We start from the raw sequence: 27,297 nt of genomic DNA, 5'->3' as shown, positions 1-27,297 counted from the left end.
AACTGATGAATGTGAAGCAGATGTCTACTAAAGTGGGGTGAGAGGGCACGTCTCCAATGGGAACTCACTTCGAATGCTGCTCCATAATTAAAATGGACATAACTCGGTCAATATAACTCAGAATATTTATTATAACATGTTTTTGGAAGTAGAAGGACCATTTTGCATCTTCCCATGTGTTGGAAATCCTTATCTGGACATTCTAGAATCTCATATTCGCGTTGCAATTTTTCCGCCGTCACAAAAGTTCTGAAAAAAATAGTTGATTTTAAATCAATGATATCTCCTACATCTGAACTCCGATTCGACCCATTTTTTTATGAAATTGTGTGATTTTTCAAGAGGAGCTCAGATCTACAATCCTTTTTTTGAAATTCTGCACAAAAACTTCAAAAATTGATAGGAGATTCTTCGTCCACCAGTTGTCGACAGAAAACACTTCTACAACATAGTTGATTTTAAATCAACGATATCTCCCTCATCTAGACTCCGATTCGACCGATTTTTTTTTTTTTTTGAATTTTGGTATTTTTCTGCAAGGAATCTAGATCTGGTATTTGTTTTTGTATATATTACACCAAATGTTTCAGATCTGATCTGCAAACTCGCTGCCCAAAAAAATTCTGCAAAAATATGAAAAAGGAAAAATTCTTCTGCTTGGCCCAAGAAAGTGCTCTGTGGAGGTCGCAGCGCGTGCCTGTAGTTTGTTGAATATTTCTGAAAAAATTTGAAACTGAAATATGTATGAAACCTTCACTCCCATGGAATCATAACTTGTTCTGATACCACTGATTTGGATCTTGGGGGAAGGCCCCCAAGATCAAAAACATTGAAATGGATCTTGGGGGGGAGGTCCCCAAGAACTGAAAAATTGCCAAAAAAAAAAGAGTAGAATGCCCAATAAACAAAATCACAAAGAATTTTTTTATTAAAACAAATAGTAACTGTAAGAACTACATTGTGGTGGGCAATCTGTCATTTTACAAAATGTGACTTGCTACTTATAGTATTTTTCAGTTACAATACCAGGGGTCAATTCCATGGGTGAATGAATACCATGGGTGGATGTCACAATACCACGGGTCAATTCCATGGGTGAATGAATACCATGGGTGGATGGCACAATACCATGGGAAAATACCATGGGTGAATGAATACCATGGGTGGATGTCACTTACAATACCATGAGTGGATAAATACCATGGGTGGATGCCATGTACAATACGATGGGTAAATTCCATGGGTGGATGAATACCATGGGTTGATGCCATTTGCCATTCAGATCACTTACCTAGGTTGTTACAAACATATATGGTCTTATTAGCATCATTTACATTAAAATTTTGCAGAATGGGTTTACAACTCTGACAAACTGACGACTCATGATGATGAATCTAGGATAATCTGAATGCTCGAACATGAAGGAATCCCTTTGCGAAAGCGTGTATTGCTATAGGGTAGTTGACATGGAGTGGTCAACATGAAGCAAGGTGTAAGGTTCTGTAAGAAGGGCCAAGGAGGGACCTAGTCCTAGAAACCTTTATGAAAACTTGGTTCCAAAATGGTTTTTGTGAAATTATCCTATAAAAGTTGTTGGACCACACGAGACCAAGTGGACCCAAAATTAGGTCACATAAGAGGAATTGGTCACTCAAGGAAGGGCTTGACCTAATTGTGGAAGAGAAGAAGATCAATGGACAAATCTTCTTGGAATGGAATGCAATGATCCAGATGAGGTCACTTGCCAAGGGAAACTGAGGGCAAGAAACGATCCTCGAGCAAGGGCTTGCAATATCTCGAGATCCCATCATCGAATTGGCTTCAAATTTGGAGGTCCTCTACATCAAACTCCACCACAATTATGGACAAAAAATCGAAGTGTTTGGGTTGTTTGATTGTGAGATAATCGATGCCCTAGGTGACCTATGTAGGCTAGGCCTAGAGGGAAAGAGAGAAAGGTGAGAAAAATATGCCTTTAGGTGATCACCTACGGAGAATCAATGCCTAATCCTTTGGGGGAAATGGAGTCAAGGAGATTCCAATGCTTGGGATGATTTCACTTAGTCAAGGAGGCCTCTAGAACAATTTCACATGACAATTAGGGCATTAGACAATTGGTTCAAGGTCTTTATACTTCGATATGCAATATATGAGGACTTATCAAGATAAAATTTCAACAATATCTTGATATTTCCACCATGGCATGATGTAGTGCTATAAAAAGACAAATTTCCACCATTTCACATGAGAAAAGCTGCAAATTTCAGCCTAGTATAGTGAAAATCCCCAACAACATGCATGTGACATAAGAAAATGACAATATAACATTAAAATATCACTTACATGTGACAACAAGTAGATCCAATCATCATTATATGCCAATATAAAAGCTCCAAGACAAGAATGAAGAGACTCAAACATCAAAATTCATCCATTCATCCAATTTCATCCTCCAAAAGAATAGCGAAAATCGCACAAGAGAGAATGATCCAATCCAAGTGACGATGAGAGAAATGAATCACTTCTCATCTATTTATATACTTACTAATGAATTCGATTTAGCTAATTAGGCCCAATTTAGCCCCTAAAATAAAATAATGTGCATAATAACAAAACTTTTGTTGAGAAGCCCACCAAAGAGCTCAATAATGTAAAGATAAGCCTCTCAAGAGGGTCAAATGATCAACAAAGTGAATCGATGGGCCTTTGAGGAGGCCTGATGAAGTCATAGGGGTGCCTTGATGAAGAAAAAACTCCAAACATAATGGACAATGGGTTGGCCCCTTGTTATCCAATCAAGAACCTGTGGTGCTCCCAAGTGGTTGTGGGGGAACAAGGACAACCTCATGGGTCTCCAAATGGATCAAATATACCTGTAAACCATCGGTAAGGGCTGGAGTGATGACATAAACCCTCCATTTGTAGCGGGAGGCATCTGGGTACATTTGCCAAGTGTGTGATGCAACTGTGGAACCGAATGGGCATGGTGGACCAAGTGCATCATCCTCATCCAAAAGGTGGAACACGAGCAATCAATGAACATTGATGGGGATCCATGAAGTAATATCTGCTATGGTGGAGACCCATGGCTCTCAACGCTCACCCTACAAGTGCCAATGTGGCCCTCTAGAGAGATAGGACCTCGTATAGGGATACCAAGCCCTAAATGAAGACCCACTTGCAATCCTACATAAGATCTAATGCGTCCCCTTGCCCTCCAATACAAGAAATCATTAGAGTAATCAAGTAATAATGCTTGCAAGTTATGGGATCAATGGGGCACTTCATGGTGCCATGCCCTTCCATAGTGGGCTTTGGCAAGTACAAGTATCTCCAAGCTGAGAAGGGCGTTAACCAAGGATCCTATTAGGTGGTTTCAACCTCTAAAGGGGGTGGAATGTCCATAGTACATCTTTTAAGGGGCAGGTGGCAAATGATACAATGATGGAATGGAGTGGGGATTAGGGGAATTATCCAGACCACATGTCAAAGTACATTGGGTAGCTATAACAAGGGAAGCCCACACTTGATTATATGCGTGTAGGAGGGAGAAAATTGTGGTATAGGATTTACTGTAGCTTTTTTTTTTTTTTTTTTCCACTGTTCTTCATATGCCTTTTGCCTTTGATTGATTTTTCTTCATAACTGCTCGGGGCTCCAGGGGATGGAGAGCATGATGTGTAATATGTAGCAGTGGATACCCCTTTTGAGGCGGGGCAGTTCATCGCCCACCAGGGGTTGGGACAATAATGGGTTCCTTAATGATGGATGGGGCCGCTCTAGGGCCCATAGAAACGAGGGTGTTGGCATGAATAAGGGTGTGGACAAGGGGAGGGGAAGGCTAACCCTATGTGGACTCAGCGGACACGTGTGGACCCAGATGGGAAAAGAATTGAATGTGGCTAATATGAGTGGAAGGGGAGTAATGCAGGTGGTATTGGAAAGCGGGACCACGCAACCAAAATCGGGATCTCCCATGTAGTGCCAACCCTAAAGCTAATGGCTAGTAAAGGGGATTCCACGAGGCTAGGATACATGGGTAACCACGAAATCGGGTAATGGAGACAAGAATACAAACCTAATTGACTCTTTCTACCAAATACCCCTACCAATTCATGCCCAAAAGTGCCCATGGCAAGGAAAACTACTCAACTATAACAATGAAAAGCCATACCTTTGGGGTTAGGAGGCCCACCTTCAAACATACATTCGTAACAAATGTGCGGGGGATCACATGGCTAGCTCAAGTGGCGCAGAAAGTGGCACATCGAGCTATCTGGGGGCTGCAAGGGGTTGCCAGCTGAGGACCATCTAGGAGAAATTTTTTCTCCCATATATACTACCCACAGGTGGTGGGTAACAGGCACCAGGCTCTCAATGTACCTTGATGTTAGTGATATTGGTTGTCGAACTCCTCTATCATGACCTTAGTAAAAATGTACCCATCACTCGAACAAAATCTTGATTTGAGGGTGATATTAGTGACAAAGATTCGAAGATGTTGAAAAGTGTAACTAGCTCCGGTCTTCATAATGACATGTGTAATTATGATTTTATGTAATTGATGAGAAGAAGAAAACAAAATTATTTTTGTAATGCTTGTCTCTTGGGTTTCATGAGCAAGGAATTTTTTTTTTTTTTAGTTAAGGCTCCCATTGTGAGCTCTTAGGATTGGTCATAAAGTCAATTGAGTCAATGTTATGTATGAAAGATTCTTCTTGGGTATGTTACATATGTATGTGAGTCATTGAAATAGTCAAAAGACCCTTGAAGACCAAGCTCAAGAACTTCCACCGAGTCAATCTTAAATAGAGCAATGAAGCTACACCAAATGGCATGTCGGCCTAGGACTCTCTCTCAAGTTAGCTTATATTGATGGACGAAACACTATAAATAGGGCAACTTGGCCTCCATTTGAGAACAAGGATTTTCGGTCAAGATCTGAAGTGAGAAAGGAAGTGCGAGAATCATAGAAGAAGAGCCTCCATCCAAGCGAAGAAGAAAGAACAAGAAGCTGAGTTATTTTGGATCTGTTTTAGGGCTATTATCTGTCACACGTGTGAAGAAGAGAGGTATCATTTGTTGCAAGAAAGGCCAAGAGTATTGTAGGAAACCAAATTAGGGAATAGGACAAGTCAAGAAGGAAGCCAAGTTGAAGTATAAGAAGTCTCCATCTTAAGCGAAGAAAAACAAGGGCACTAATCTAGGTGGTGACACTTCCCACGTGCTGCAACTAGGGCTTCTGAAATAGGCCGAGAATTGTAGGAAGCTAAATCTGAAGGATAGCCGAGAAGGAGAGAGAAGTTAGCAATTTGACTTGTGTTGACTTGGGCAAGAGGAAGAAGCAGTGAAGGAGGATCTTGTGACTTGGTCTTGGAGAGGTTGGTGTGTCAAGGGTCTCGGTCATGGTCTTGGTCTTGGTATTCGTCAATTGAAGTCTCTATAATAAGAAAACTTCATTTGGGTTTTTCCTCTCAAGTTGGAGAGGTTTTGGCCGTGGTTGATTGCCTACATTTTGTGTCTCTTGTCTCTTTATTGTTTACGCATTGGTACTTGTTTGATGAAGAAGAACACAATAATAATCTAAGTAAAGTGAAGATCCTAATCTAAAGAAGTAAAAAGTATTCACAAACAATTACCATTAAAAGATAAATATCCTAATTTCTTTGCCCTAGATTTCTCAGCACAAGATAGGCAATGATTTTGATGATATGGAGGTATTTGTTGTAGCATGACTTTTTTTGATGCTAGAGGCCAACTAGAGCCTATTTGTTGATGCGTTTTCAGTTGAGAGATGGATTGCACTCGATGCTATTTTGGTTATGTGCACCCTTACATGCTATATAAATGAGAACTCATAATTTGTGGAGATGTGGTTGATAAAGATTATACGTATTAGATCAATGGTGTTATATGGTTTAATCCATGTTTTTATGTTTTTAATCACTTATTCGTCATTCCTCATGCTTTTGTTGACATATAAGCATCGGAATATATATTATATAAAATTCGCTCCAAAAATCGTTCTTGACTTGGGAGCTTTTGAAAATGTCGGTCCCTGCTCCTGCTTCTGCTCCCTCTTTTCACTTCCGCTCTCGCCCTTGCTTCCGCTCCCGCCTTCCGCTTCCGCTTTCGCTCTTGTTTCCCGCTTCCAGTCCCACTCCCAAGCAACCTTGGTCCAAACCCATATCATTAAGAAACACATCCCACATCTTTGTCTTTCCCTTCAACCACTCCTCTCTTTTCCTGCAAATAAGACAAAGGTTGGTGTGCTCATACGATTGTCTCTCCACTGGACTGCTCAAGCCTGCTCTTCTTCAAGCAATACAGATTCCCATATGTGCCCAATTCCACTCGTAGCAAGAGGATGAAGTAACCTCAGATGAGCCTCATGGCTAACTGTTGCAGAGGAGGGCATGCCACCCGATGTTGCCCACCAAGCATAGGGCTTCTTAGCCCTTGTCTCTAATCACATAATAGCTTGCGAATCTCCCATTGCGAATGGAAAAATTTGTAAAGGCATCCTCCACTTCATCAAGGGATGCTAAATGCATCCCTTCCTTGCTTGTAAAATATCAATATCCATGTGTGGAGGGAATCTGCCTGAAGGCCCACGATTGATCCACTCATTATTGTAGTATTTGGGATTCACTGAGTGTGGCAAGTGATGCAAAGGCATGTAATTCTTGTGCCACTCGCTGTTAAGAGTATCCTGTATGATGGTGAAAAGGGCCTCCATTGATGTCTTCTATTGAAGGCTCTCATTTTGAAAAATAATGTTCCTAATAGATTCAATCATGGAATCCCACTTCTTGTTAACCTCTCCTAGGATGGCTTGGTCTGTGCGTGCAAATCACAACAAAGCAATGATAGGGTCCATCACCTTAATAGTAAGATCCACCCTCTCCCACTATGCATCATCTAATACTATATCCTTAACTTTTTTGAGGCTGCTTAATGTTGAGAAGATGGTTGTTATTGATGTCAAAGGTTATCCAACTGAAGAAGATGATATTACAGACTTAAAGATCGTCTCTAGACGTTTCCATTGAGCTGTGGCTCGTCCATCACTCCTCTCGATTGAGGAGATACAATTTTTTCAAGATAAAGTTTGAATTTCTTTGGCCACAGTCAAGTCTACCATCCCATAGGACAAGTTGGTCGTACTTGGGTTAAGTCGGCCCTCTATTCGACACTGTAGCAACCTTGAATTATGCCCTCCTTGCAGCAAGTCTCAACCTATTTTGAAGCTATCTGAAGTCTAATCAAGAGTTTTCTTGGAGTATGATATGAAACTAATTAGAAGTCTGATACGGAGCAATTTTTTGGAGCTTATTTTGAAGAAGCTTTGAAGTAGATTTTTAAGCTTATTTCGAAGTCCATCCCGAAGGAATCTATAAGCTACTTTTGGAACGTATCTTGAATCCTATTTTGAAGGAGTCTTGGAGCAAATCCTTGATTAGTTGTGGAGTCTATATTGGAGCAAGTTTTTGAGAAACATTGAAATCTACTTTGAATTAGTTTATCAGGTTGGTGCCTGAAGAGTATTGGTGTCCTCATTCATTTTTGCTTGGTTGGTGCTTGGGCTTATTCAAGAGGATTGGTGTCCTCATTCTAGGTTGGTGCCTTGGTTTGTATAAAAGGATTGGTGTCCTCATTATTGTATTTTGAGCTAAAATTATTCAAGTATATATATATATATATATATATATATATATATATATATATACTTCTTGTGTCTATATATCTATATATCTATATATACTTCTTGTGTCCTGGCATGGTTTATGCTTCTCATTTGTAAAATATTTTTAACTGGCAAAAATTAACAATTGGATGAAATACTAATTCAACACCCCTCTTTGTATTTCTAACACTTAATCTTTCTCCAAAATGACCAAAACTCTGAAATAAGCATGGCCCCACGAGCTCGTCTTGACCTCCCTCAACCTCTTAAACATGATGAATGTAGAGGCAAACCTTGTATCTGCAATCTTCAACTATGGTAGATGTGTGTATGCTTTGTAGATTATGATGACATTGGTATGCCTTCTGTGCAAAATTGCGGATATTGCGTGCATCCTTAATAATATTTCTTATCCATGCCACATTAGAAGCAATAGGTTTAAGTGCTAAATTCATAGAAATGACAATATAACTGGTCCAAAATATTTGTGGATATTTCGCTCCCATAATCATGCCAACAACCTTGCAAATAGGTGCATTGTCAATAATGATTTGCATGCAAGAATCAACACCTACATATTCAAGAACTTTAATGAATAATTCAACCATAGATTGTGCATATTTGCATTTTCCAAGAGCATCCACTGGTTACAAAAGGAATGGTCCATTCTAGGAAGATACTATGAAGTTGATGAGTGGATGGCGTGTTGCATTTGTCCATTCATCAGAAACAATACTATCCCTAGATGATGGGCATGCTAATTTAGTTGGCTCTACCATTTTATCCACCTCATTCTTTTCCTTAACGAACAACATGGTTTTAAGTTTCTATGAACTTGGAGGAACATACACTCCTGGAGCCCCTTGAACTAGAGATTGACACATCTCAATACATAAAGGTTGTTGGACAACATTAAATGGGATGAAGTTGAGCTAACAAAAACCCAATGGTAATATCAATCTCTTCTCACCTCTCTTACTGAAATATCTTGTCCATTGGATCAAGTGCCCTCCTTGCTTGAACTACACTCCCATTGGAGCTCCCAAATGGATAATTGGTTTTCCTCATGAATGGAAGAGGATTCTCATTCTTGGTTTTCTTAGATGATGCAACCACCGTTGCCATGCCAACATTGGCCTCTTTTTTTAGTTCTCTTTGTTTGGATGCATTCACTCTTGGACATGTTTAAAGTCCACAAGATGTCCCTAACAAATTCCCCTATACTTGGAAGTAGGTGCTCTTGAATTGATGGTTGGAAAAAATGCATGTCCAAAGAATATTCCCTCCCTTTAACTCGCTCCCTAGCCCATGGTGTTTTGTAACATGCTTCCACAAGGGATATTTCTGTTCTTCAGCATGCTATTTTGCTAAAAGAATGTTTCTTTCAACATTTGAAGCTGCTGTTGCAGACCCATTTCCAACAGATGGAACACTTGTAGACTTTGATGAAATTGATGTGGGTGGGGAATATTATTAGTGTGGGCATTCCTCCCCTTCTTTTCCCTTTTCCAGCTGTCTGGGGTTGAGCCATGATTGTTGTGATACGAAGAAAAGTAGACTGCAGTAGCATAATGTAAAAAATCTGGAAGACAAATCCACTTGCACTTCAAATTTGCTCTAAAACTTGTTTCTCTGCCTTGTTTGTAGTCCAAATGCTCCCACAACTCCAAAGTAATGAATCAATGACTGCAAAATCGGGCCAAAAGCAATTCATAAACCACGTGGAGGACATCTTTTAGGGGACGTGTTATAAAATTGGGACACTAAATTGGCATGTGCTCGTCATGAGTTTGATTCGTGTCTTGTACTGAGGATACAAGTCAAACTCGTGTTGGGCATGTATCATGGTGTTGTCATGTTTGACACAAAGGATTTGTGACACAAACAAGGGGGAGTGGGAAAGATCTAATGTGACTTAGATGTCAAAGAAAGAAAAACTTGATAAGCTCTTTTACTTTGTGTAAATGATGCTGCAAGCAAGGGTTCTAGACTTTATTTTTGTACTTGATTCACTTTTAATTTGGATTTTGGAATTCCACTTATGGGAAATGGTGTTTTGGCCTTGTTACCCACGAAAAGTGGGTGATCCTTAAGAGAAATTTTTTTCCCACGAAAAGTGGGTGACCCCTAAGAGAATTTTTTTTCCTATTCATCTCATATAGCCGACAACCAATGGCCCCTAAGAGCCACCTTGTAGCTAATGTGACATGTCATTCATAACTTTGCCACCTGCATCATTCATATGTCTCGTCACCCATTTTCTAGGATCACATGTTGGAAGGTGGGCTTCTAGTAAAAAAGTACTTTATTCATTTTGCATTTAGGTGCTTATACTTATTTGTATATTTGACATTTCGCATGATTTATGAGGTGACTTGGAAGAAAGGTCTTGGCTGTAGTCTTGTTCCCTCACCTTAAATTGGGGGTTAATTTTCTATCTTAGTCCAATGGAACCGCCTCTAATGGCTTATCCCTTTAGGAAGGGGCACTACTGCGGAATCTATGATTGAGATAACTTGTTCCATTTATCCCTTTTCCATGCTTATCACTTCCCTCCGCACATTACAAACACATATTCCACCTTCCTTCTTCGAGTCCACTTGACCATGGGTCCATTGGGATTTGGCACACCCCGTCCCCTTTTCCACATATTTGGGTTGGGCCTAGAAATGTTGCCTTGGGAGGTTGATGAAGCTAAAAGAAAATGAAAGAGCTTATCATGGGCACAAGCAAGAAACGAAAGAAAGAAAATTATAAAATGCAAAAGATGCTTGAGACATTAAAATTAACACGTGAGCAAAAGTCGAGCATGGGCTCTACCCCTTATTATTATGGCCATGACCCGATTCCTAGGGCCAATGTTGCCCTCTCACATCATTGAAAGGGAACCCTTGCATGTCCCAACCCTTGGTGGGCAATGAACTGCCGTACCACCATAGGGGTAACCATTGCTACAAATCATTCAAAACATGCTTTCATTTCCTAGAGCTTCAAGCAATAATATAAAGAAAAATCAAGAAAAAGCAAATGGCAATAAGAGGGATGGAAAAATAAAGGTCGGGGTAACTAATGCATTCACTATTGCTCCCTCCTCACATTTTGTATGCTCAAAATGTGGAATTCCTCACCATTGCTACCCCTTTGACCATGGCATTTGGCTTGAGACCCCTTCTACCCTCTGTTCCATCAGTATTTAGCTGACACCTATCGATTGAAGGGGGGACTGAGGACATGTCACTTCCCTTTGGGGGTTAGAAATGCCTAATAGGGTTGTCTTTTAACCACTCTTAGGTAATACCATTATGTGACCAAGGCCCCAATTTTGGAAGAGGAACCTTGTATGAAGTGTCACATTGCCCATTACTTGCAATCTTGGTTCACTTAGATGCAAAAATGATTAAACATATCTAATGTCATAAGTTATAGCACTAGATATTAGGTGTGATTGGTAGGTGGTTTCCTTATGGGTTGGGCAACTTAACTGGGGCCCATGTCCACTAGAGGATCATATTGACATCCATAGGTGTTGTGTTGAGAGCCTTGGGTCCTTGGACATTCATAGAGCATCATTTGCATTCATGGGTATCTTCAACACCCAAAGCTTCCATACTTTGCCCTATATTATTCATGGAATGATGCGCCTAGACTAGCATGCCCCAGCTGGCTTATTAGTGATCACATTGTTTGGTAGTTGATATAGTGCACAGATGAGGTTTCTCTCACCTTTCGAGACATGGGAAGGCTTGCACTATCTTCACTGCCTTCAACATTGGAGCAAAGACAAAGATTTAGCCACATGGAGACCTATGAGACCTAGTTTGTGCCTCAATCCAATTTTTGGGTGTCCACAAGATGATTTGCACTGAGACAGAGGGTCCAACACCTCCATCATGATTTTAGAGGCCCTCTACATCACCCATGTTACCACTTGGCCTCAACGCCTTCCCTCTAGAGGCCTACACATGCATGACATCAACGTTTCAACCCTCCTTGAGGAGATTTTATCATTTGTTACATTGGTTACTAGGTTGACTTGTGACCTAGAGGAGTTTTTAGCTCATCACTTTATGATTTTAGGGGCTTGTAGGCTAAATTAGAGTCAGTAGGACTCATATACATTAGAGAGATGTCATTTGAATCTCTCATCATCATCACACTTGGAAAATTCAGACCTCTTGGAGGAACTCACATTTGTTTCTTTGTGGCTATTGGAGATTCTTGGAATGCATTTTGATGTATGGAAGCTAAATTTGGATTGTCTTATGAGCTATACTTTGGCAAATGGATGGATATATTACATGTTATCTTGTAGGTGCTCGTTGTTGAATACTATCATTTTGAATGTCTAATGTATGAAACTATTGCTTCTAGATTATGCTAGTTTGTGCCATAATTTGTTGAAAATAAATCTGAATGTTATATAGATGAATGTTGCATATGTTAATCATGCATAACATGTAATGAATGTCCCTATTGGTGAATCTTTTTGAAGCTCTCCCAAGAAACTCCATTTATTATTGAATGGGTAAAGATTGGAATTTTGATACCTAGGGCACCAAATTTTGGCCTCCTTAGAAATGAATTAGGCTTATCTAGAGCATCCTTGACTCCAGATGCCCAAAGGACAAGGCACTAGTCCATGTTTTTGGTGATCATCTTGAAATTTTCTCCATAATTTTTCTCCTTAAATTCAATGCTTTTAAGGCTAGGAAGAAAACCTAGGGCTTGAACCGAAATTTTATGGAGGAGGCTTTTTGGTGATTTGAGAGCCCAAACATCAAGAGATAGGTCGAGGTTACATACCTATCAATTTGTTGAGCATCCACTCAAATTTCATCCATAAAATCTCTTGCGCTAAGAGTTGCCCTAAGAGGGAAACCCTAGTTTCTTATGCTTCAACTTGAGGACTTTCTTGAAGGTTTTATGAGCCTTGTAATTGTTGGAATCTACCATAGGAAATCTTTTCTCTTTGGTCTTAACTTGTGGAACTCCTATTATCTTCAAAATTCTCAAAACCCTAAGTCTTGAGACTTGTTTTTCTAGGGCTGTTCTTTGATAGCGTTTTGCTTATTTGAAGCCTTGAACCATTAATATACCTCTCTTGAATGAGCTCTAGTTAGTGTTAAAATTTGACAGCTTGGGGATGAATTTCTCCTAGAAGAAATCATATCTTTTAGTTTTGTTTGAATCACCTATAATAATATTTCATTTCTGACAATTCTAATATGACCTTCCAAAAATAGTAAGTCATATCTCAATTTGGAAGTGACTTTTCAAAAATAGAAAGTTATGTCTAAATGATCAAGGATGATCTCGACACATGGAATCCACTTTAGAATTAAATCAATCATGATTATACAAGTCAAGAATTAATATTTTTATCCTTACTAGTATTATTATTATTATGATAATATTATTTATAAAATAGTCTAAAGTCATTCATCTTTAATGGATTAATAAAAACATATTCTCTCATGGAATAAGTAAATTAAATTGAGAATCTCTTACTTGGCAAATGAAATCTCTCTCTTGGAATAAAATAGCAACTCCTCACTTAAGAGAATGTAACTCTCCCTCATTAATTCAATATATGGCAAAATTGTAAGTCCTCATTAAATGCACTTGTGACTCCCTCATTCAATTCAATTTGTAATTTTCACCAAATATTTTCTCATGTCTAAATGTAACTCTCTCTCTCTCTCTCATTAATTCAAATTGTAACTCCTCAAGACAAGTGTGCTTCTCCCTCTTTTTCTGGGATGAGTTATACACTTCTCCTCAAGTAACTCCTCCCTCATGGAATTCGATTCTGCTATTATTGGCTCAATGCATGAATTCCTTTTGTAACTCTCCTTTCTCATATTTCTAAGCAAGAGCAAGTGAGAGTAGCATGTTCGTTGTGAAGAAGGAGAGCTAGTGTTGAGTGTGTGCAAGAGAAGTGTGAGAGCAAGTGAAGAGTAAGAGCAAGGGAAGAGTTGGAGCAAGTGTGAAAGACAAGATCTGATCAAGAGAAGGAGGAGATATTCAAGCAAAGAGCAAGAGCACTTCAGCTGCAAGTTAATCAAACATTGGTGATTGTATTCATTCCCATTCTCTCTTTCTCTCTCTCTATTTGTACTTTGCTGAACAATTGAAGAAATCTAATAGAAGAAGAATCATTTGGGTTTTCCCTGGTCATTGGACCTAACTCTCAGTGTCTCATATTTGTGCTTGATTGTCTTCATATGATCCTTAAGTTTATGTTTTATCTACAATTGCTGATCTGAAAAGTTATGAAGAATAAATCTGCATTCTAGGTAATTGTAACAACATAGAACATTCAATTTTCTGCAAAGTACATTGAGTTTTTTACAAAGTATATTCAAGTTTCTACAAAGAACATTCAATTTTCTGCAAAGTACATTCAATTTTCTGCAAAATACACTCAACTGTTTGCAAAGTACATTCAGTTCCATTCATTTTTCTGCGAAGTACATTTAGTTTTCAGCATAGAACTTTCAAGTTTCTGCAATATATTTATTTTAAATTTCTGCAATTTTTTTTTTTTTTTTTTTTTTAAATTTCTGCATTGAACTTTCAAATAAGAACAGTTAGAACACCTTGTGTCTCATCCATATCATTATCATTTTAAGTGATCTCTCTCTTACTGGCATTCCCATCGATAAAAATCTGTAAAGAGCAGGGGGTTTTGGATAAGGTCACATTGGGCCTCTACCCTATTGTTGTCCCATTGTCTAGGATATACCTTGTAGGGTTTCCCTATCTAAGGCCTTCTATATTTTGTGGTAACAGACCCTAATTATATGGTCTTCTTATTACATTGATCTAGTGTTTCATACTGTACTACATTACTGGAATTATGAAACTCAAGTGTAAAGGTGCCGGAATCACTCGACCCCTGGTAAGAATATATGATATAGATCTAAAAATCATTATTTTGGCTAAATGGAAATCCGTGTTCTAGATTGTGTGCTCTTGATCTTCTAACAAGTTGGTGGTAAAGTCATTGTTGGATAACTTTGTATGTGTATTGACTTCGACTTTCTGAGAAGTTACATGCTTTATGGCTTGGTGTAAGTGTGTGACATGGTCTTTTACACTTGGTTCTCTCTTAAGTGTAACACTGCTTATCTTGAAAGGAAAGGTAAGTTGTGAAACTTACATACATTAGTATTCCATTTAATCCGGAAAAGAGTATTCGTTGCCTAGAAGCATGCCAAATGCTTGGAGAGTATCAACCATTACCACCTTAATAAGCATGTCTGACCACCCAGAAGCATGCCATATGCTATAGGAATATCGATCACTAGTATCTTAATTTGCATGTCTGTGCTAGTTGCTTGGTGGAAGGTGACGCACAAGTGTTATTAGTATTGATAGTTAACAAAGCACGAGTCCATGTTTGATAAATTACTATATGGTTGAGTTCACGAAAGCTCTAATTTTTTTGTTATCTTGAGGGGCATAAGATTAGACATTGTCCCTATGCCTTCCAGACATTGGTGAGCATGGAAAATTTTAGGGGCTTATTTTTGCAAGTGGGCTAATTTTCCATGGTTTTTCCAAAAAATAACGATTTGCCAATTTCCATTTTTTTCTAAAAATGATTCGCCCAAATTTTATAGTATACAATTATTTTACCTTAAAAATTGCCAAAATTGTACAAAGACTATATATAAAACTATTAGAAATTTGCATGTTTTTACAAATATATCAACAAACATTTCATAATTTGCAATTTGGGGACTAGTAAGAATCGCCAAGGTTTCTAAAATTTAAGACAAATTTCCATCCTTAAAATTTTCCCTGTTGGTGAGGTGAGTAGGTGTGGATTATCAAGGATATGAAAAAGATTGGGACTCATGGATTGAGACCTATCACGTTAAAAGCCTTGTGAGGGAAAGGGGCTCTGCGGTTGCTTGATGAGGTTGGGTAGGAGCTTTAAGGACCCTTGACAAATTTTCAAATTCTTTTGTGGCCTTAATAGCATCCAATAATGTCATATTAGTGGGAGCCTTTGATATGTCTTCCATAAGTTTCTAGGTCTGTGGTTGCGGAATCGAGATGTTGAACTTCCATTTAAAGAGTTTCTCTTGTTACGGTTTCAGAGTGGTCTGGTTCTATTAAAGGATGCTGTTGTGATAGTTATTGGGACTTACCTTTTGAGCCATCTAAATTTGATTGGCTCATTTGCATAAGTGTATGTTTCTGCAGCATTCTCTTTCTGCAATGGTGACCACTCTTCCATGTTTTTATGTTTGGATGAGGCCTTTGGAATGTGCTTAGTACTCCTGGAAGTAGATGTGGTGTTTATGAAAGATGTTAGTTCAAGTGTTGAGTATATGCAAAGCATTCCTGGAGTCTTATCAATTGTTTTTGTAGTTTTTGAATGTTGCTGATCTTTGGGCTACATTTTCTCCGCTATCTGTTGGTTTTATATGTATTCTTTGCATGCTGTAATTAGATAACTGCTTCTATGTAGTTTAACGTATGCTTGATTATGAAGATGAATGGGTTGTTATGATCTTTTGGCTATTAAAAGGTTGAAAATAATGTAAATGTTTCACACACGAGGGAAGCTTAAATACATTAACCTTGTATTTCCAAATTTTATTTGATGGTTGCAGTGGGCATTGAATGTATTGAGGAAGCCAATAGTGACGATTGGTTGGTTGGAACAATGTTTCCGTGAACATCGCCTTGTTTCACATGAGCTGTATAGAATTCCTCCTTTTGCTGGATTGACTATTTGTGTATCGGGAATTCTTCCAGGTGCTTGCAATCTTTTTTGTTGATTCTGTGTTGTATTCAAACCCATAATGGAATTTGGATTTATATGTTTTATACATTTTTTGTTCACTTTATTTATGTATTGATCAGGTTAAAATGCTTGTATTTTTGCAGATGAAAGGCAACAAATTGAACGCCATGTGGTACAATATGGTGGTAACTATTCTGGAAATTTGACAAAGAAATGCACACATTTGATTTGTAATATATCCTTTTAAAGTTCATCAACTGAATGGTCTTAGGATAGTTGGAATTTATTTCGTTGTTTAGAATATGCTTGTTTTTACTATTTCCTGCATGCCTCTTTATATTTTATGAATTCAATAGTTGAGCATCGTGAAGCAACAAACTTACTTGAGGGGATCTAACGACATCCTGTTTTGACTTGTGGTGAGACTTCGTCTAGTGAACATGTATTATTGTCGTAATTTAGTATGCTTGTTTATTTATTTATTTTGTACCTTTATCTTTTTGTTATTTTGGGTGACCTTGGCCAATTTGGTTATATGTCTATTTTATTGTATGCTATTGAAGACTTGGTCAAACTTAATCATTCTGTATTATATATTATGCTCATTACTGTGAATCTGTACGGAAATAGGCTGTTTTAAAAGCAGAAGTCTTGTTTTTCCAAAAATAGAAGTATTTTAAGATACGAAGGTGCTTTTATAAAAATATGTACTTCCAGAAATAGCAATGTCTAAAAATAAAAATCTGTGCTCGAGAATGTCTACATTGATTTTGATGTACTTGGAATATTAATGTCTTAAAATAGAAATATGCTGAAAATAGAAGATATTCTCATGAAAAGTCCCTGGCCTGATGCATGTGTTAGAATCTCTGAATATCCTAAACATTGACTGATGATCGTGAAACTGATCAGAATTGGGTATTGTCAATGTTCCACCAAGTTTCCAAAATGTGGTGACGTGGGAGTGGGAATGTGGAGACACATAGGTGTGACATGTTGGAGCATCCCAAATTTTGTGGAAATTTAAGGGGGATGGTGGGACGTCGGTCTCTCTCTCTCTCTCTCTCTCTCTCTCTCTCTCTCTCTCTCTATATATATATATATATATATATATATATATATAATAAGATTCAAATTCAAAATCAATAATGAACTACATTGATTCATATATCATAAATGATTCAATGCAATGAAAATAGTGAAATATTGTATACATTGATTTAAATTCATGATTCATTATTCTAGTATCTGATTAGTACTAAGCAAAATAGTAGAAATTAAAGTCCAAAGACTGGAATAGTGAATTGAAATTACTTGAACTAAAAAATAGTAAAAAGTGACGAGTCAACGACTTGGTCTAAGGTCACCAATATCTAGAGTCAAGACCCAAAACTAAAAATGAACAATGGACAATGAACCAATGTTATCCGAATTGCACTGGTGATCAAACTAATCGACCCCAAAACTAGGAACTGGAAAAAGAAAAAACCGGACCAAAAAACTGATCGACCAAACAATACTTAAATATTCAAATTTTGAAAAAAATACATAAATATTTATGTGCATCTATATGTATCCAAAAATATGCAAAGATTCTGACATTTATATCAAGGGTGCATATAACCAAAACAACATTGAGTGCAATCCATAGTTGAACCAAAAATACATCAACAAAGAGGCTCTAGATTGCCTCTACAATCCAAAAAGGTTCTTGCTACAACAAATACCTACATATCATCAAAATCATTGCGTATATTGGTATCTTCATCATCAATATCACCCTCTAAGCATTAAAATAAGACAAAAAAGAAACTTAACATGTCAGGTCGAGATTTTGTTTGAGTGATAGGTACAATTATACTAGGGTCATGACAGAGGAGTTCAATAATCAATGCCACCAACATCGAGGTACATAGAGGGCTTGGTGCTCTTGATTAAATGCTAGTTCTACACCCTCATACATGATAGAATTCAATAGAAATGTTGTAATCCCCCAAATCCTGAAATTCTGAAAACTGTTAATTCTGCTAGATTTTGAGTGGGATCTAAAATTCTACTTTCTCCATATGAAATCCGTTGAGGTTAGAAGCACTCTTAAACATTTTGAGTTAATTAATGGGAATGCTCAAAATTTAAGTTACTTTAAGAATTTAACATTACATTTAATTACAAAACAATAGTAGGGCCCTAGCGTCGAATATTAGGTTTTCTCGCTTATAAATTATTGTTTTCAAGCAAAATTCAGCGGGGGTGCCCACAAGCACCCATTTTGGGGAAACATTCCCCTTGTGTCTCTTCAAGTTTCCTAAAAAGGGGAATGTGGGGAAACATTTCCCCATGTGTCCGCTTGTCCCGGGTCCACCAGAAACATGAAGAGCATGCGCCCAATCCTTGGGGATGCATCCTCGTGGTGTTGAAATGTGTAGCTTGGGGGGGTACTCCCAAAACCCATGGGTATTGGGTTTGCGAGGAGTTGACTCACAAAAATTTGGTTTTGTGGGCTATGTACCCTGTTACCCACCACTTCATGGGTGATATTCCTAGGAGGAATTTTTTTCCATGTTGAACCTCAGCTAGCAGCCCCTTGCAGCCTCCTACTAGCGCATTGTGCCATTTCTCTGCCACCTGAGCCAACCATGTGGTCCCTCACGCACTTGTATTGATCGTATGTTTGAAGGTGGGCCTCCCAAATCTAAAGGCATGTCTTGTCATTTGGTAATTGAGTATTGGGTTTACTTATCATGGATACTTCTGGGTATGGATTGCTGGGGTGATTTGGCAGAAAGGGTGGGCTTAGTTTGTGTTCTTGTCCCCTTGATCTCTTTTGGATGTTACCCTTGGATCTTAGTCTCATGGGATCTCCTTTATTGACCATTTGGTTCTAGGGTGGTACTACTTGGGAAACCCTGACTTTGGGTCCATGATCCCCCTCCTTTATCCACATATATTACTCCCTTTCCGCTCACTATACGCCATTCATCATTTCTCCCACCTGGGTCCACATAGGGCCAGCCTCCCTCTCTTCTTGCCCCGACTTTGGGTAAAGCTAGGAATGATGCTCCGGAGGTTGAAGCAACTAAAAGAAAAAGAAAAAAGCATAATTGGCCACATTTAACAAGAAAGTGTACCAGAAAATGCAAAAGATCGTCGGGACAAAATAATTAGCACGTGGGTAAAAGCAAATACATGAGCTCTACCCCAATCCATGGTCATCACCCTAGTTCCATAGGCCCTAGATGTCCTCCTTTATCATTCAGGAACCCATGATTATCCCAATCCCTGGAGGGCAATGAACTACCCTAACTAAAAGGGGGTAATCACTGCTATAACTTACACATCATGCTCGTCCTTTGAGCCCTAAGCAGTTAATTAAAAAAAATTCATAAAAGGAAAAAGACATATAAAGAAGGGTGGAAAAATCAAGGCCGAGTTACCTCATGTACCACGATTGCTCCCTTTTACACATTGCATACCCATGTGTGGGCTTCGCCTTATCTAGCTACCCGTATACCGCAATATGTGACCTAGGATTGCCCCTTTCATTCCCTACTCCATTCCACTTATTTATCACTCACCACCTCCATTAGAGGCATGTACCTTGGACATACTATCCTCTTTAAAGGTACTTGCTTAACCCCCTTTGGAGCTTGGAGACACTAGCATATGCCAAAGCCCACTACAGAAGGTCATGCCATTATGAAGTGCCCACTTCGTTATCCATGGTTTGTGAGCTCTGTTACACGATTATTTTAATGATCGGTTGTACTGTAAGTCTAGGGGACACATTGGATCTTATGCAGGATTATAGGTGCCCCTTCTTGGATTAGCGTTGACTCTGGTATCCCTCTCTGCATATTCACTGGAACTGGAAATCAATTCCTTCCAGTGCTTCTTCTGATCCTCTCTGCTTGATCACTGGTTCAAATTCCTTAGCAAACCTTGCCCTAGGAAAATCAAACTGATTGATCAACTCTCTGTATATATTGAAGTGAACCCCAAGCCTCCATTTTATACTTTTCCTGTTGAGTCTTCAATGGCCGAACGACTAAGATTAAAACATGACTTGATCAACCTTCTAGATCATTCTCAGCCATATTTTGATTAATACCCATTAATATTTTAATTTCCCTAAGCTTAGACTTAGGAACTCCATGAAAAATATTAATTATTTTAATAAAATGCAATCCGGGTGGAATTTCACCAAAAGGTTTCTGGGTTCTTTAGAACTCATGTGCCTTAGCCTCTCCACCAAATTTCAAGGCTAGAGCACTTTCGATGCTAGCAAAAACTAACACTCCCTCTTAGCGAGGAAAGTGTTCTAGCAATAATGTCTTCTTGGATGCTGCCCTGTTTCTGAAGCACCTCCTTTCTGCACTTCTGCTTCCACCAACACTGTGCTGTTGCTGCTATTGTACTGCTGCCCATGACACTGCCACTGCCACTGCTGCATCTGTACTACAACTCTCTCAAACGCTGCATCATTCTATTGAAAAGGATTTTCCAACATACCCATTTGTTTTTGAAATTGAACAAACTTTGCTCTTCCTAGAGCCTTGGTATGTATATTTGCCACTTGATTTCTTGTGAGAGTGTACGCCAACTGTACCGCTCCACGCTGAACACAGTCTCTGATAAAGTGACACCAAATATCGATGTGTTTGGAGTGATCATGAAATACTGGATATTTAGAGAGCTTGATACAACTTTGATTATCACAAAAGATCCTTGTCACTTCCATCCTTCTCGTGAATAGATTTACAAGCAGTTTCCTGAGCCATATAGCTTCACATATAACTTTGCTTGCTGCCATGTACTCAGCGTCAACAAAGCTCAGTGCTACAGACTTCTGCTTCTTACTGCACCAGGAGGTCATCCCAGATCCAATACCGAAGCAATACCTAGTGGTACTTTTCCTGGCTACTAAACTTCTTGCCCAATCTGCATCAGTGAATCCACTCAATTTGATATCATTTTCCTTGGTGTACCTTAATCCAAAATTGACTGTTCCCCGCACTTATCTGAGACTGTGCTTCGCTGCTACCCAGTGCGCTCTTTTTGGTTCCACGATGAACTGACTAAGGGTGTTGATAGCATAACACAAGTCTGACCTGGTGTTGACCAGATACATAAATGACCCAATGAGTTGTCTGTATAAGGTGGGGTCCACTTCTTTGTCTCTCGAAGCATCTATTTTCTTCCAATTGGTAATCATAGGCATAGCCATAGGTCGACAATCCTGCATTCAAAATATTTTCAGAATTTCTGATGCATATCTTCCTTGGCCAAGGAAAATCTCACCATCCTGTTGCCAAACTTCCAATTCCAGAAAATAGTGCATTAGCCCCAAATCCTTCATATCAAAGGTCAGTTTCCAGGTTCTTCTTACAATCCTCTATGAGTCTGGATGATCCTGGAAAAAATAGATCATCCACATACAATACTAGAATTAACAGCTCACCTTCTACCAGCAGGTAATAAAGATTGGGATCGTCATCGCTCTTGATGAATCCCAATTGCTGTAAGTAGCTGTCAATTCAACCATACCAAGCTCTGGGTGCTTGTTTTAGCCCATACAAGGCTTTCTTCAACCTACGCACATGAGTTCTCTTTTCATGTGTTTCGAAACCTTCTGGCTGTTCGATATATACCTTTTCTTCTATCAACCCATTCAAGAACGTTGCCTTGACATCCATTTGGTGAATCTCCCATCCCGTCTGAGCTGCAAGGGATATAATGGATCTGATAGAGGTATATCGAGCTACTGGGGGAAAGGTTTCGTCATAGTCTATTCCTTTCTTTTGTGCATATTTTTTTGCGACAAACCTAGCCTTGTACTTGTCTACGTTGCCATCTACAACATACTTGATCTTGTAGATCCATCTCGAACCTACAACTGATCTGTTCTCTGGTCTTGGTACAATTTCCCAGACATCATTTGTCATGATAGAACTATACTCTTCTACCATGGCATCCACCCATACCTGGTGTTGTACGACTTCTTGAAAACTAGAGGGTTCTTCGACCGGGCTACCAATGCTTGGTACCTGTCAGGTTGTCTACACTGCCTTTTCTCAGCTCTAGGAGCTCCAACGAATTCCTTTGCGTCCCTCAGGGTCTGTCATACTTCTCGGCTAGTTCTTACACTGGTGTTGGGAGGTTCCATTTGTTCCTCTTCTTGTTGTTGTACCTGCTATGGCACTCCTTGCTTCACTTGTCTCTAGGAGATGCTAGTACTTGTTACTGTGCTTGAACCAGATCCTTGTCTTCCTGGCAGATCTGACCCTATCCTCATCTTGTTCTTCAAATGACATCTCACGATATTTCTTGAAGGCTCTATCTTCCATGAACTTTGCATTCGTCTTACTACAATCTTCCCATTGCTCGGAATGTAGATCCGATACGCCTTTGAAATCTCGCTGTAACCTACTAAATACCCAACTTTGACAATCCGCTCTAACTTGCTTCGCTTCTCTTCTGGAATATGGAAATAAGCTACACTTCCGAATATCCTGAGGTGACTTACTTCTGGTTTCTTTCTTGTGAAAACTCCCTTTGGCATCTTCTTTCCTAAAGCCTTGTGAGGAGTCTTGTTCTAAACGTGTACAACTGTGCTGCATGCTTGTGCCCATAAAATCTTGGGTAGATTCTGATCATATAGCATCACCTTTGATGCTCCAACAATAGTTCCATTCTTCCTTTTTGAGACTCCATTTTGTTCTGGATTGTAGGGTGTTGTCCATTTTCTTCGGATCCCTTCTTTTGCACAGAAATCAGTAAAGTCCTTATCTGTGTATTCTCCACCATTGTCTGAGTGCAATATCTTGATCTTCCTTCCTGTCTGGTTTTCCACTAGAGCCTTAAACTCTTTAAACTGATCAAAGACCTCATCCTTGGTTCTTAAAAAATAGATCCAAGTTTTCCTAGAATGGTCATCTATGAAGGTAACAAAATACTTAGCGTCATTAATGGCCCTTGTAGACGTTGTATCGTAAATGTCTAAGTGTATTAACCCGAATACACTCTTAGCTCTTTTGTTGCTTCTGGAATATGCTGCTTTGACGTACTTGCCTAGCATGCAACCTCTGCATGTATCATCATGCTTGGTAGTAAGTACTGGAACCCCTGTAACAGTTTCCTTGAGCATCTGTAACGCCCCATGATGTAAGTGACCCATCCTCCTATGCCACAACTCATTTAATTCTTTTTCTCCATCGACATTACTGCTTATCAGTGCCATAGGAGACTTGAGGTGCAACTTGTATAATCTGTTACTTCGAGTTCCAATCTGGGCCCTCTTTTCCCACTTTAAATGCTTGACATATACTCTATTACCAACAAAGTATGCATGATATCCCTTATCTTGTAATTGAGAGACAAAAAGCAAACTCATTCCCATACCTGGCACATGCAGTACATTCGTGGCCCAAAGACTATCTCTTGCTGCTATCTGGAATATAATGGTTCCTTTTCCTACTGGGGTGCATTTCGTCCTGTTACCCAGTGTGATTTGGAAGTTCATCTTTTCCTCCTGATAGCTCAAGAAATATTCTCATTCTCCAGTCATATGAGCTGAAGGCCCGCTATCAATGTACCAATCCTCAGTTGATGCAAAACTTGATAAGAAAGCAAACTCTTCTTCTAGCTTGGAAGCTAATTCAGAAATATTTTGATCCCTATTGTTCTCCATGCCCTTTTTCTTTGCTTCCATCTTGCCTGGACCTTGCTCTGATAACATGTGAAAATTTGCTGCAATAATTGACTTATTTCTCCTACTTATTTATAATAAGTCATTCGCCGAAGCTTCAGTGAATACCAAAATAAATTCAGTTGCAGACTTCACAAATTAAGAACTGAAAATTGAAAGGCAAGAGAAACATTAGCATATGAACAATCACATTGACATACTTGTTTTTGGACAATTGTCCCCGGAAAAGCCAAATGTGGGAAAATCAGTGTAATAGATCCGATGATTCCTTTTATTGGCAGTAAATATCTAAATACAATTTGGATGCCCTAGAGAAAAACGACAATCCACTCAGAAAAGGTGACTGAGAATCCTCTCACACTAATTTTGGAGATTTTTCTCTGTCCCCAGCCGACTGCGCAGTCCCTGTGTGAGCCTACACAGGCTCTGCGTGATTTCTGCGTGGAGTCTCCTTCTGACTGTGTTAGCCTAGACTGCTGCTACTTCTGTTGCTGAGAAATCAAGATTTGTCCTGCCAATCATCTACTGTGATTTTCGGCACTGAACTCTGGTCATCCCCAGCACTTCTGCGTCAACTTCCTTTGGTTGCTGCGCTGACCCTCTGCGTGAATGTCCTTAAACTGCTGCGTTGTCCCTTCTTGGACCAGCGCTGACTCTAGTATCCCTCTCTGCATATTCACTGGAATTGGAAATCATTGCCTTCTAGTGATGCCTTTGATCCTCTTTGCTTGATCACTGGTTCGAATTCCTTAGCAAACCTTGCCCTAGGAAAACCGAACTGACTGATCAACTCTCTGTATGTCTTCAAGTGAACCCCAAGCCTCCATTTTATACTTTTCTTGTTGAGTTTTCAATGACTTAGATTAAGTCTCTAATCAACGGCTAAGATTACAACATGACATGATCTGCCTTCTAGATTATTCTCACCCATATTTTGATTAATACACATTAATATTTTAATTTCCCTAAGTTTAGACTTAAGAACTCCATTAAAAATATTAATTATTTTAATAAAATACAATCCGGGTGGAATTTCCGCAAATGATTTCTGGGTTCTTTAGAACTCATGCACCTTAGCTTCTACACCAAATCTCAAGGCTAGAGCATTTCCGATGCTATCAAAAACTAACACCCCACACTCTTGGTAGGTGTCCCAGGACTTATACAACATCATGGGAACATTCATTCACCCACTCAGACTCGTGCAAAGGATCTACAAGCATCTCCAATTCATATGGAGACCCATGGCGTCATTTATGTGCCCTTAGACCCACTGGGAACACTATAGGTCTACTACTTGGAGAACAAGGGGCCATCCCCTTGTCCATCATATTCCGAGGAATTTGTTCCTCAATATGGCACTTCAGGACATTATTAGGCCTTTGGAGGGCCCCACAACATGTACATATTATTATTCGGCCTATTGTGAGGCTTATTTTTCCACTTGTGAGTTAGTTTGGTAGGCTTGTCACCAGTAGGGGTTTTATTTGCACATTATTTTATCGTTAGGGGCTAATATAGGCCCATAGGCTAATTCAAACTTCTTAGGAGGCTATACATTGATGTTAGATACATACATTTGGATCATAGAGATCTTCATATTTTTTCCTTGGAGGATATTTTTTGGAGATGGATGAATTTGGACGTATGGATTTGGGCTATTATTCTTGTCTTGGAGCTTTGTCTTGCAAATGAAAAGCTAGTTGGATATATTCTATAACGTTGTAAATAAATTTTGATGTTGTTATTCTTGTTGCTGCATACTGCTAAAATCAGGGCTAGTTGATGCATCATTGAAATGTGGAATTAAGCATGTTTGAGCTAATTTAATGCATGGGCCAATGTTATATGAATGAAATGTCCTAGAGATTATTTGTCTCGATAAGCTTGCATCATTTGCTTTGAAGTATAAATGCTTGAACGTCACTTTTCTTTTTTTTTCTCTCAACATTGGATGGAGCTGACTTTCCGGGCCTCCTTGATCAAGAAACCAAGTTCTTACTCATCGTCATCCTTGACTCCATATTCCCAAGTGAATTAGGCATTGATCCCTCAAAAAGGGTAATCATTTGAACCCTCTTTTCACTGTTTTCCCCTAGGACTAGCCCCATTAGGTCACCTAGGGCATCAATTTCTCGGGAATTGATCCAAGGAAAAATTTCGATCTCCTACAGGCTACTGTGTTGGTGGGTCCCCTCCCTCCCCTCCAAATTTGAGGCAATTCTAACGGTGGAATCTCTGGTAATCCCAAGCCCTAGCTTTAGGATTGAATTTTGCCTAGGCATCCCCGAGGCTAGACCTCAATAGGATCAATTCAACTTTTTGAACTAAATATTCTTGTTTGGTCCTTTCCTTTCACCTTGTCCATGATAGGAACATCATTGGTTGCTGCAATCCATCCCCGAACTTGGACTGGGTCCACTTGGCCCCGTGTGATCCCACTTCACAATAAAGATTATTTGTTAAGGACCATTTGGAAATCCAAGTTTCCCAAGGATTATGGGGATTGAAAACTTTGTCTATAAGCCTATTCCTTCTCACTCAACCCTCCAATCCTCACCCCTTACTCCTGGAGGACCAAGTCGCTTGCTTAAAGAGAAAGCAGGTTCCATTCTTCACTCCATCCTTAGGAAAGGGTTTCCAGGGTCACCTTCTACCTATCCATTGACATACACTTTACAAGTGATCCCTACACTACCGAGACTCCTCCCATCGATGAAAGTCTGTAATGAGCACGTAGACTTAGCTGTGGTGACTGTGGACTAAGCCTCTACTGTTGCCCTTAACCTAGTAGTTTCCTTCTTAGGAACCCCTTTTAGGTCCCCTGTTGGTTTGAGTGGTAACATACCCAAGTGGCTGGCTTTGTACCCAATGCAGTGGGCCAAAGACCTAAGTGAAAAATTGATTGTTTATTCATTGGATGTATGAGGAGCACCCTTGATGGGTTAAGAGACACCTAAGGCTACAATGGAGAGGGCTAAATCAAATGAAAGAAATTTAATTTCATGATTTATTGGTGTTTGAGCATGATTTGCTTAGGTCAACTTGGACTTAAGTGGTGACCCTTGGTGGCTAATGGACTTCACCAAGAAAACTATAAAAAAGAGATAAGATTGAATTTCAATCATCCATGTGAGCTTCATT

The 27,297-nt window shown here is 39.2% G+C and overlaps 1 protein-coding gene across 4 annotated transcripts in view; it reads left to right on the top strand.

The window, feature by feature from the left end:
* Positions 1–27,297, top strand: part of MEI1 (transcription coactivator) — a 289,974-nt gene that overhangs the window by 133,877 nt on the left and 128,800 nt on the right. For all 4 annotated transcript variants that reach the window (XM_089392279.1, XM_089392278.1, XM_089392280.1 and 1 more), the window contains 2 exons: positions 16,315–16,459; positions 16,592–16,684. In XM_089392279.1, coding sequence (XP_089248405.1) covers positions 16,315–16,459; positions 16,592–16,684 — 238 coding nt within the window. The remainder of the gene's footprint in view (positions 1–16,314; positions 16,460–16,591; positions 16,685–27,297) is intronic.

This window comes from Pinus tabuliformis, chromosome 1_1 (genome assembly GCF_031772625.1).
Source record: "Pinus tabuliformis cultivar Carrire ecotype Pingquan chromosome 1_1, CPIR1, whole genome shotgun sequence".
Classification (NCBI taxonomy): Eukaryota; Viridiplantae; Streptophyta; class Pinopsida; order Pinales; family Pinaceae; genus Pinus; species Pinus tabuliformis.
Note: the sequence above shows the minus strand (reverse complement) of the source record. Positions and strands in the feature narration are given on the sequence as shown.